Genomic DNA, 12,624 nt, shown 5'->3' with positions numbered 1-12,624 from the left:
CATCAAGGGGATGAAAGGCTCATATATCACTGATATCTTCACAGATCATCCAATACAGTCCCTAAGCTATCAGTAACTTTCTTCTTCTTCACTACTTTAGGAAACTATCATATAGTCACGTGTATCGTACAGTCATGTATTGCTAAGTCAGTGGAACTATTTTTGATATTTTACGGTCATTCCATTCTTCCCAATTTTCTGTAACAGTTTTATTTTCAACAGTAGGTTTAAATGAAGATGTTTTATTTCTGACTTCATTTTGACATTGAATCTAAATCTATGCTTCCCTTATGTTGAACCATTCGATTTTCTCTAATGTTTCCCTAAAGTTCAAACTTTGTATATTTCTTTTTACGTGGATTCACAAGCCATCCTGAATGAGTGGTTCATGCAAGGAAGCACAGATATAGACAACACTAAAAGTGTTGCAAGGTTTCCTGCAATAATTCCTGTAGGCGGTTCCAGTGGTAGAGCTGATAAGAGCATACTGCACAAAGAAACCGTAAAACCTCTAGAGAACAAAGGATGGGGCTAGAAGGTCAACAGTAGTAGTAGCTAGCACAGCCAATTTGAACGAATGTGAAAATTTAGAGCATGTAACTTTTTTCTCATTGCTTGGCTGGGAAATAAGTGTCAGCAAGCTATCATAAATGGCAACACTGAAAAAGTGGGGGCAAGAGAAGAAAGGCAGAAGAGTTAGGTCAGAATAAAACAATAATTTCCTCCCAATCGCTCAAGCCAAAACCCTTTAAGTCATTCATGACTTTCATACCCCACATCTAATACATCAGCAAATCTCATCTGATTCTACTTTCAAAATATATCCAGAATATATCCTACACAAACTGATCTCATTTCCTATCCCACTACATCAATCACATATCCTTTACTCCTTCCACTATAACCACAGTGGTTTCCTTGCTGTTTTCTGTTTGTTTTTTTGAGACAGTCTCACCCTGCTGCCCAGGTTGGAGTGTGGTGGCATGATCTTGGCTCACTGCAACCTCCACCTCCTGGGTTCAAGTAATTCTCCTGCCTCAGCCTCCAGAGTAGCTGGGACTACAGGCAGATGCCATCACGCCTGGCTAATTTTTGTATTTTTAGTAGAGATGGGGTTTCGCCATGTTGGCCAGGCTGGTCTCAAACTCCTGACCTCAAGTGATCCGCCCACCTCGACCTCCCGAAGTGCCGTGCTTGCTGTTTTCTGAACACACCAAACACATTTCAAGTTAGGGCCTCTGTATTTGCTATTTAATACCATTCCTCAGAATGCTCCTCTTCCACATAACTAATTTCCCACTTCATTCAAGTCACTATTTAAATGTCACCTTACTTTATCAATCTTATCTAAAAGAGTACTCCCTAGTCACTGTCCTTACCTTACTTACTCTCCATCTTAATATTTACCACCAAACACGCCACGTATTACTTGTACATCTGTTTATTGACTGTCCCTCCCCACCCCTCACTTCCTCCAACTAGAAGATAAGGTCCCTGAGAAGGGGGCTTTTTGTTGTTGTTCAGGACACCCTAGCTCCTAGAACAGGGCCTGTATCTGGAGGGTACTCAACATTTGTTGAATGAACAAATGAGTGAAAATAGTATCAAAACAGGACTCAGAAAATACAACAAAGGGTAAAGAGTACATGTATTTTTGCTTTGGTAAAGAAATGGGACCTGGGACACTGAATAAGAAAAATGAGAATTCCAAACTCATGAAAACTTTATGGTGATCTCAAGTCAACAGATACTGTCCAAGCTCTTCAGAAATGAAACTAATTGTAAATTGGTTATGGAAAAATGTGATTATGAAGTACAAACGTGGCAGAAAAGTCGAGTTTTGACTAGGAAATAAGGCATGAAATAAACTTTTGTTAAGAGAAGATTTTGGTTAACCGTCTATATCAATTTTTTTTAGAAGAGATTTAGCTGAAATAAAAGGCAAAGACAAGCTCTGAAAATGGGCTTAGTAAATTATCTGAATGCCATCATGTAGTCACAGACAATGTTCCAACTGTGGAAACGAGGGCACAGTAGAAAAGAAGGTGGAATGTAAGCACAGAAGTAAAATCTAAGAAACAGAAACTGCCCAAGAATGTGCTAGAATAAAAGGGAGACTGAAATAGTTGGGGTAGCTTTAAAGGCCTAAAGTGAAAAATTAAACAAAAACAACTAAGCTGATAACATCAATCCAAAGGCATACCAGAAAGGCACAGGCTTCAGAAAACATGGAAGAAGAACAAAGATTTCAAGCCTGATGGGAGAAAAAAGGGAAAGTAAAACAGAAGTAAACTGTAAATCAGAAACACAGAGTAGGAAGACAGCTCCTACTAAAGAAACAAGAGAGGGTAGGCCTACTTCAGGGCAAACGGCTTTAAATAGTATCAGATGAAAGACAAATGGATAAAGAACATTTAAGGAAATTAGGTAGGAGAAAAAATTAAACTAGAATGTCAGATAAGCCAACAGGTAGAATGATAGAAGCAAAAGGGAGAACAAAGTCTCGAATGTTCAAGCATATACTCAAAAATGGCAGAGGCCCAGTGCGATGGCTCATACCTGTAATCCCAGCACTTTTTTTTTTTTTTTTTTTTTTTTTTGAGACAGGGTCTCGATGTTACCCAGGCTAGATGAAGGGCAGTGGCGCAATCACAGTTCACTGCAACCTCTACCTCCCAGGCTCAAGCGATCCTCCCACCTCAGCCCCTCAAGAAGCTGGGACTACAGACATGTGCCACCATGCCTGGTTAATTTTTGTATTATTTTTAGAGATGGGTTTCACCATGTTGCGCCCTGGTCTGGAACTCCTGGGCTCAAGCAAATCCGCCCACCCTGGCCTCCCAAAGTGCTAGGATTACAGGCATGAGCCGGCACTTTGGGAGACACCAAGGCAGGAGGATCATTTGAGGCCAACAGTTCTAGACCAGCCTGGACAACATAAGGAGACCCCGTCTCTACGAAAAAACTTAAGAAATTATCCGGGTGTGGTGGCACATGCCTGTAGTCCCAGCTACTACGGAGACTCAAGTGGGAGGACTGCTTGAGCCCAGGAGCTTGAGGCTGCAGTGAGCCATAACTGCACCACTGCACTCCAGCCTGGGCAAGTTAGACCGTGTCCTTTAAAAAAAAAAAAAAAAAAGCATAAAGTATGCCAACATTAGTTAAGTAGAAATATGCATAAAGTTACAGATATGAATGAACTGAATCAAAGGTCTGTTGATTTTGTCACCAGCTCTATGACCTTGAACAACTTAATCTCTCTGGGACTTTTTTCTCTTAAAAAAAAGTTATTTCTTCTCTTTTAAAAAAAATATGTGTAAATGCAGGAAAAGTGGTTAGGTAAAAAAATGGGTGATCATTCTAAGCCCTTTTTTCTCCAGTTTATGGGAGGAGAATGAGACAGGGAAAGCACAGAACTCTTAAAAGAAAGAACCGGAAAGACAGCAAATTTTTAAAACGGGAGAAGTGATAGCTAAGAACAGTTCTGCATAGCGCTTTTCCATCTAAAAGGTGCTTTACATGAAGCATTATATGTTCACCTCACAACAAGCCTGAGAAGCTAAAAAGACAGGTATCACTGGACACCATTTTATAAACGGAGCAACTGACGAGTCAAGAGATTAAGAAACTGGACTAAGGACACAGAAACCACAGCAGACCCAGGATCCAACCCAGATCTAAGGGCAGAACCAAATCCATTATCTTTCTTTTCTTTTTTTTTTTTTGAGATGGAGTCTCGCTCTGTCGCCAGGGCTGGAGTGCAGTGGCACAATCTCGGCTCACTGCAACCTCTGCCTCCTGGGTTCAAGCGATTCTCCTACCTCAGCCTCCCAAGTAGCTGGGACTAAAGGCATGCAACACTTATTTGCAAAAATAAGCCCAGCTTATTTTTGTATTTTTAGTAGAGACAGGGTTTCACCATGTTGGTTGGCCAGGATGGTCTCGATCTCTCGACCTCGTGATCCGCCCGCCTCAGCCTCCCAAAGTGCTGGGGTAACAGGCGTGAGCCACCGCACCTGGCCTCTTTCTTTCTTAATAATTTTTTTTTTTAATAGAGATGAGGTCTTGCCATGTTGCCCAGGCTGCTCTTGAATTCCTGGACTCAAGCTATCTTCCCACCTCAGCCTCCCAGTGTGTTGGGAATTACAGGCCTCAGTTACCACATGTGGCCCGGAATCCATTATCTTTCAAAGTTAAAATGATCTCTATTATCATCTCCTCCTCCTCCACCTAATTAAGGATTTGTGGGTATTTTTGTGGATTATTAGGTAGTAGATAAGAGTTACATCATACAAAAAAAAAATTTTTTTTTTTTTTTGAGACAGGGTTTTGTTCTATCACCTGGGCTCAAGCAATCCTCCCACCTGAGACCACGGGCTCGCACCACCATGCCTGGCTAATTTTTTAATTTTTTTAGAGACAAGGTCTCACCATTTGCCCAAGCCGGTCTTGAACTCCTGGGCTCAAGCGATCCTCCTGCCTCAGTCCCTCAAAATGCTGGGATTATAGGCGTGAGCCACTAAGCCCAGCCTAAAAAAATCTTTTAATGTAAAATAAAATTCCTTTAGAGGAGTTAGTTTACATGTAAACTACACATCAACTCACTATACAAAATGTTTTCGCACATAGTTGATCACAATCTATTAAGACTACCCTCTCAGTCCACATGTCCCTTATAGCTGGCAGAATTACTGAAGTTGTACTATTTTCAGCCTTTCTACATACAGAATAATTCACTTTTAACTTAAATTCTGACATAGTTATAAAATCATTAAACAAGTAACTTCAATTTGTGTATCCTGGATCCCAAGCATATAAAGAGAATGGCATAAGTAGACAAATGTTTACTTATGTATTTTGGTTTAAATAACATAAGTTTATTTTCTCACGGTTCTAGAAGCTGAAAGTCTGAGATCAGGATGCCAGCATGGTCTGGTACTGATGAGGGCTCTCTTCCTGGGTCAGTTTCATTTTTAACATCTAAGAGGATTGTCACCACATTTGTTAGTGATAATAAAACAGCGGCATTTTCCTCATCCTATTCTTTGCTCTAAAAGCCATAATCAGCCAGACCTAACTAATTAACTACAGTAAGAGTGAAAAATCTTAGTAATATAATCTGCTGCTTATTAGTCCCAACCTATTTTATTACTCCTTTATGTATGTTTTAACGGAACAGATGAAGTTTTGGATTAAATTCCAAAAATATTATGTATATGATTCTAGTATTTCTATTTTAATGGGAAAAATGTTTTCCTTCATAGTGGCTAAGAAACTCCAACAGAAAAGTTCAACATTTTCCCATGATCCTCACTCCTCTGCATTCCTCTTCCTCCTGTACCCCCAAGTCAAGGCACACTACTCTTCACAAAACAGCAGACCATGGTTTCTTTCTACTGGATATCACTGAGACTCTTCTTGATGAAAACAAGCATAAGCAAGGATATAGGATCAAAGGGCAGGGTAACGGCAAAAAGGGGAAAATCCCAAAAAGACCAGAGAAAGTGGAAACAGGAGCTTGGTTATATCAGTGGCTACAATTACATTTCTGTTTTTCTCCTGCATGACTTCATTTTTCCCTTGTGGTTCCTTTTTTAAAGTAGATGCAAAAACAGCGGCCAGACAAGCATGTTTGAAGTAGAAATTCAGGGGAAAACAAAGCCTACACTGAATGGGCCACAGACAATCATGTATCATCTGATTACCACGCCCTGACATAAAGAGCATGCAATATACATGATGTAAATAAAAAAGAACATCAGATTCTTAGTCAGAAAACCTGAATTTAAGTCCTAATATGCTGCAGAATTTCCATCAAGTGAATTAACTTTTCCTGAGTCCCACTTTTCTAATCTATAAAAAAAAAGGGATACAACACCTGCCTACTGCTGTGAAAGTTGAAATGAGAAAAATACTACACATTTGCTGCATATAACTTTTAAAATCACTATAATATTATGAAGGATAAAATTCTGAATTGAAGTCTCCCTCTGCAATCACAAAAAAAAACCATATTCTGACATCTCAACAGTATACTGACAAGCACATAATTCAGGTGGATAAATACAAAAGTGGCTTTTAAGCCACTATCTGAAATAAACATTGTATAGTCACCTAATAAAAAGTTTTACACAGCCCAACCATAGAGTATGATTACTCACATATAAAGCTAGTGCGCTATTCACCCACTTTCAACAAAATATATGTATCAAATTGCAGTTCCAGCAGTGTGCTAAATAATCTACATCTCCTAATGTTCTACCTATAACTAGCGTAGTTAAAAAAGAGCATGGGTTTGATATCTGAATGACTTAAGTTTGAACACCAGCTAGAGTTATCGTAAGTGGTAGACCTTTGCCAAGTCTGAGCTGAAAATCCCTCAAATGTAAATTAGGAATAACACCACTCGCTTCATAGAATTAAGATTATTGTGGCCAGGTGAGGTGGCTCAAGTCTGTAACCACAGTACTTTCGGAGGGCAAGGCAGGAGGATCACCTGAGCCCAGGAGTTCGAGATCAAATCATCAGCAAGACCCTGACTTTACAAAAAAATTTTTTTTTTCGTTTGGCCGAGCATGGTGGTGTGTGTCTACAGTCCCAGCTACAGGGAAGCTGAGATGGCAGGATAGCTTGAGCCCAGGAGGTGGAAGCTGCAGTGGGCCATACTTACACCCTTGTACTCCAGTCAGGGCGACAAAGGAAGACCCTGTCTCAAAAAAAAAAATTACATTGATTGTATCTGTATTGACCCTAATCTGATGCCTAACACACTGTGGTTGCTCAATATACGGTGGGTGGTTATTTTGATTGCCTTCTCATTTCCACAAAGCAAACACCCTTGTTTTTTAGGAACACTTAAATTACATGTTCAAACACGATTACCAAAACCTCTTTCAGCCAAGAAGTACAATGAAAAGGAATTCCTGAATATCATTTATAGATCCTGAAGTTGTGTCCCTAAAATCAATATAAGCAGATCAAATCCAAAGAGTTTAAAGGTCATCCCTCCTTCATCCTGTCCCTTATTACCTGCTAATATGTACAGTTAGGTGACTTAAAACCCCAACAACTAGAACTCTTGAGGAAGGAGGTAGCTATTTCCTAATAGCATCCCTATGAGAAGCGTTTGCTCTAAGAGCCAGGCTGTCTGCTGTCCCTTCTCTAAGGACAGGTGAAAGCAGGAAGACAGAAAAGAGGTCTCAGCTTAACTTGGAAAGCTAAATTAACTAAGGAAAGCAGATCAAGAAAGATTTGGGACATCTTCTTCAAGAATCCAATTTAAGCTTATGTCCCAACTATATACTTTGGTCAGTCTTCATAGCCCTATTCTCTCAAACTAATTTCTTTCCTGCTCTGGAGCTCAGGACTTTATGTTCAGATGTGATCCCTGACAACTTTCGTAAAAATGTCAATGAAAATCTAGTGAAAGACCAAGGCTGAGATTTCATCAGATCCCTTCCAGTTTAATATTATTCAACTGTTCCTTTTTAAGACTACAAGAAATTAAGACTTGTGCCTTCATCCAGCAATGAAGTGGCAATACGTAAATCAGACTCCACATTATATTTTTCCCCACAAAATTTTCATGTTTATAACTTTCTCACTGTCTACGTTCAGCCTTTCGGGCAGCCTGAGAATCACATGTAATGACTGTCAAAGTAGATGATCTGACACACACATACAAAAGAACCACTGGTTAGAGTCAGCGTGTGTGTACAAACATGCAACTGTGATGCTCTCCCAGGTCAATCTCTCAAAACTCACAAAATCAGAGACTGATGGTGGAGGAGGGTGGCCTGGGAGCAGCCACAAAGAAGAGATCAAGATCTGAGAAGTAAAATGAAAAAGAGCTGCAAGAAAGTTAGTGAAGGACGAAAGAGTCTACTGTTTATCACGAGGGAGGAAAGAGGGAATAGACTAGGTAGGAAGTGAAGAATCTGTGGAGGAAAAACCGCAACAGTAAAAACAAAAAGATCTCACCAAATTGGAAGGATAAATAAAACGAGCCCTCCTGCTCCAATTCCGTGTTGCTGTTTTGTTTTTTTTTTTCCAGGAAGTTACAAAACAGTTTTCAACAGAAGGATTACATGAACAAAGCAAATAAAGGAAACTTATGCTAAAAATGTAGCCTACCTACACTGAGAGGTCTGAAAACGGAAATACTTCTTTCCCCTTTTTGTAATGGGTTTCAAAACAGTAGGAACAGGGTGAGGAATAAGAGCTATAAGAGGGGGAGGGGAGTAGCCAAGCTCTTCCTGAATAATATAGTCTTTCGACTAAATGCTTATTTTAAATTTACCTTTTTGTGGTCAGCCGGCAAATTCATAACTGAACACAGCGTTTGACTCTCAATCAAAATATGATGAGTGGTTCAGACACCATAGGAAATTTAAGAGTTATGCAAACACAAGGCAGAAGCAGAACCAGGACTTGCTTTGGGTGGTACTCTAACACTCCTTCACTGGGTGGCTAAAACGCCACTAAGGTTTGAATTGTGACCAATAGTGGAATGGAAGAAAGAAAACAGGAAAGTTAAAGCGCCTACGTTTAGCCAAAAAACCATGCAATTAGCCGGAGAAGTTTGTGAACGGGCAGTAAGTGGAAAACAGTGGATACAAAGGGGCTAACTAGATAAACAGCTACTACAAATTCTGTCCGTCTTCCTTACGGGGAGCTACACAAGGAGGAGTGCGTCCCTTCTATACAGAGGAATGCTGCTTCTCAGCCTAGGCAGTTACAGTGGCAGGCAGGGGCTGCCCGCCGAGAATGGCCTGTCCAGCACAAACCCGCAGCACACTTACTTTCGTCCGGCCATTGATTTTGTAGCTGCCCAGCTTCCCGTTACAGTGGCGGATCAGGTCGTCCATGCTGCTCATGAGCAGCCCAATGGTTTCGCAGCCGGGCTCCTTGCCCTCGATCCAGGTGATCTTATCGCCTCGGATGTCCTTGGACGAGTCACTTTTCTGGCTGACCAGCTGCCCGTCCGTGAACTTCCCGGTGTCGTGCAGGGCGCGCACCTCGTCGCCGATCTGCTGTCCGGTCTCCTTGCCGAGGAAGTCGTCCACCACACAGATGCCGTGCTTGTTCATGCACGGCACGATGTACTCGAGCGCCAGCTTCAGCGCCGGCAGGGGCTTCGTCTGCCCGTTGGGCCGCAGGCCGCCGCTGGGGCTCAGCGCATCCCCGGGCGTGTTGCACGGGGGGTACAGGTTCGCCTTCTCCTGGAACAGCGATGAGCGGGCCGGCGGCTCCTCCTTCCCGAGCTCGGCTTCGGCAGCTACCGCCGAGCCCTGGCCGCCGGGGGCCGCACGAGACGGCGACGCGGCCGCCGCTGGGTCGGCCGGGGGCTTGGCCTTTGCTTTTCCCTTGGCCGCGTCCCCGGAGGCGTTGTCCCGGCGCGCCGCTGCCTTCCTGGGCTCCCGGGCCCCGGCCCTGGACGGCGGCGCTGCAGCCGGCGGCGCGGGGCCGGAGTGCTGGTGCGGGCCCACTCCGTGGCCGACGGCGCCCTCGCTGCCCTGGCACACGAGCTTGTGCTTCTTCCAGTCCTGACGCTGGTGCTCCTTGCAGCAGTAGAAGGAGCTGCGGCAACGGCTGCAGCGCAGCAGGTTCTCCATCTTCCCGCACAGCTCGCAGTACTGCCGGTCTCGCTCGCTCGGGCTCGGCCCGCCGGGCCCGCCGCTGTCATTGGCCATGGCGGCGGCGGCGACGGCGACGGCGGCGGCCGAGCAGGAGGAGTGGCGGCCGGACGGCCTTGCCTGAGGCTGGGGAGCGGGAAGAGAGATAGGGCCGTTACTGCGCCATGCACCCGCTACCCTCGCCTCAGGGAGGCCGGCACCCCGCGCCCTCGGCCCGGCCGCTTCCGAGTCCTAAGCTCCGGCGCAGCGCCGGCGGCCGCCTCAGCGCCTCATCGCCGCCGAGGGCTGAGAGAACGCGGCCTGTGTGGCGAATGGCAACCTGGACTCAGGCGCGCGGACCTGGGGAGCGCAAGACCGGCCCCCTCGGCCGCCGCCGCCGCCTCAGCGTCCCGGGCGGCCCGGCCCAGGCTGTGAAGGAGCGCAGGGCATGCGGGCGCCACTCGCTCTGCGCGCTCTGCACGTACACCACGGCCCCGCGGCGACCCGGGCGGGCGGCGCGCGAGGGCGGAGGGGGCGGAGGGAGGGCCGGGGGGAGGGCCGAGGGGCGGGGGCCGCCTGCGCTCCTCCGCACTTGGCAGGGCCGGGCCTCGGCCTCGGAGCTGGGTAGCCCGCCCTCCCTCCGCCCGGGGCGGGACTGGGACGCCGAGAGGCCGGTGCGCTACCTCAACCCGCAGCGGCCTCCTCCGGGACGCCCAGGCGCAGGCCCGCGAGAGGCGGAAAGGCGTGGGGCAGCGCGGCAGCGCCTACACCTGCTGGGGGAGGGCGCCAGTCGCAAGCGGGTAGCGGAGCGAAGGCGGCGTAATCATGGCTGCGCTTCCTCCAGGCCGGCGCGGGGTGTGCGAGGCTCGCTCCAGTCAAGGTTGCAAGGTGGCTATTGCGATCCTCAGTTTGCAGAGGAGGAAACGGAAATTCAGAGAAGTAAAGTAACTTGCCCAAGGTCACGCAGAACTGGGACTGAATCCAGGAACCAGTCTCCCAGATTCCAAGGCTGTTTTTTCCATTACACCATACAGCCTCTATTTCAAGAAGCCCTGAAATGGTTAAGAACAAAATAAGTATTACTATGGTGTTAATCCAATCTCTTGCGCCCCGTTTCGACCTAATTTAAAGGTAATGAAATTTGAGGGTTTTTAAAAAAATCAAAAACTCATTTTTAAAACTTTTGAAATCCCGCCGAGTTCAAAACCCCATGAAAAAATTTTGGGCTACCAAGTTAAATGTAATCAATGCTCATTCCAATATCCAATTTAAACTGATGGGATTATTCCTGAAAAGTGAATTTTGGTGGTAAATGAGCAGTACTACATTAACGACTCTCACATTTATTTTTAATAGACTCTGTGCTGCGCGGATGAATACAATTCTTTGTTTTACAGAGCATAAAAACCTTACCAGAAATAAGCCAAAGATGTTTCTTTCTGCTGCTATTTGTCTTAAGAATTAAAAGGCCTGTGATTTAGAGTTTAACAATCTTTATCGAACACTACGTGGAAAGTGCGGTGCTAGGGCTTGTGCATCACTTGAGTATACTGTAACTTCAGTCCTTGAAATACAGCCTTCCAAACTTAAAAAGCTGCAATATGTATTTCAAAAGCAGGATATAAGGAATTATTGTAAACCACATTGTAGAAGTTTAGAAAGAGGCTTGAATCCAAAAATATAAAACCTCTTCATCAAATATGCAGAATTTAAAACTGTTATAAAATTCTGCTGCATGCGTAAATGGCATTCTGGAGATCCAATCGAGTGAAAGAGGATGATAATTCCAATTAGCTTGTCCTTTGGGAAACTGAGATAAATATACTTACATCTTCAAATTTCAAACCGAACCAAAAATCCAAGTTTCTGTAAAGAATTTAGACCTGGACCTGTCTTATGTGTATCCTACTTTCCCAGAGCTTTATTAAATACAGTAAAATGTCATTGTTGCAGACATTACTAATTAGGCTGTTCAACAAATGTATTGAGAGTATACCATGTGCTAGACTATCCTTGACAAACAAATGAATTAGTCATACTACACTCAGAGACACATGGTCCAATGCAGGAGGCAGGTATGTAAACAAGGACAATCCAGAGTTCAGAGTTTCCTAAAAGAGGGACGAATAGGATGGAATGGGAACACAGAAAAAGAAATTGCTAGCTCTGCCATTTGCACTAATAAAATCCAGGCAAATTAATCAAGAAATTCTTAAAATGTAAAGGAGCTATCTCATGGCTTACAAAAATAAGCTTTTAAAACATTTTTCATACACATAAATTATGTAAAGTGTAATTTAAATACAAGTAGAGTCTAATACTTCTTAGGCTTCCTTTTACTATAGTAATTATACGTGATGCGTAATTATTCACAAGAGCAGGAACTCATTCCACAAACACTTGATTATTCCAACAATTTCTTTTAAATTTACTATTTCAGTCTATGGTGTGTCCACAAATTATTTACATCTCTATATGCTCTACTCATATATTTTCATTGAAGTTTACTTGAACAGATGTCCATATCAAAACCTTTATTAGCTTTCTTGTTCCAATTAAGTATACAAAATCACAAATTGAACATGTATATCCTAAATATACTTAATCCATCAAATAGAACACTTGCAACACTTTAATGAATACAACAGGCAAATATAAAATACTGATTTCAAATAGTTCCAAAGATCCTTGATTTCAGGATTTTCACCTACTCATCAGGCTTAATAATCTGAACTAATTCCAAGTTAGTGAGTTTTCACCACACCATATGCTGGTGAACAATCTTGTCACCAACAAGATTCTGGAACTCTAGTAGCATTGTCGCAGCCGCCACTTACTCAGATGTTATAGAGAGACTTCAAAATGTCATGCAAGTATTTATTTAATTTATTTATTTACTTATTTAAACTTTAACGGAAGGCAGCACAAAAGAATTTATCTTATAAATACATGTGGTGCTTGCTATTATGTGCCCAATCTGTGTTCTAAGCATTTTAAAAATATTAACCAA

The 12,624-nt window shown here is 43.5% G+C and overlaps 1 protein-coding gene across 2 annotated transcripts in view; it reads right to left on the bottom strand.

Moving 5' to 3' along the window:
• The window catches only part of EGLN1 (egl-9 family hypoxia inducible factor 1), a 58,845-nt gene extending 48,732 nt beyond the window's left edge, over positions 1-10,113 (bottom strand). For both annotated transcript variants that reach the window (XM_030812688.1, XM_030812689.1), the window contains exon 1: positions 8,802-10,113. In XM_030812688.1, the coding sequence (XP_030668548.1) occupies positions 8,802-9,692 (891 nt within the window). In that variant the 5' untranslated portion in view covers positions 9,693-10,113. The remainder of the gene's footprint in view (positions 1-8,801) is intronic.
• Positions 10,114-12,624: the final 2,511 nt, after the last annotated feature.

This window comes from Nomascus leucogenys, chromosome 5 (genome assembly GCF_006542625.1).
Source record: "Nomascus leucogenys isolate Asia chromosome 5, Asia_NLE_v1, whole genome shotgun sequence".
In the NCBI taxonomy this organism is placed as follows: Eukaryota; Metazoa; Chordata; class Mammalia; order Primates; family Hylobatidae; genus Nomascus; species Nomascus leucogenys.
This window is presented reverse-complemented; position numbering and strand designations above follow the sequence as displayed.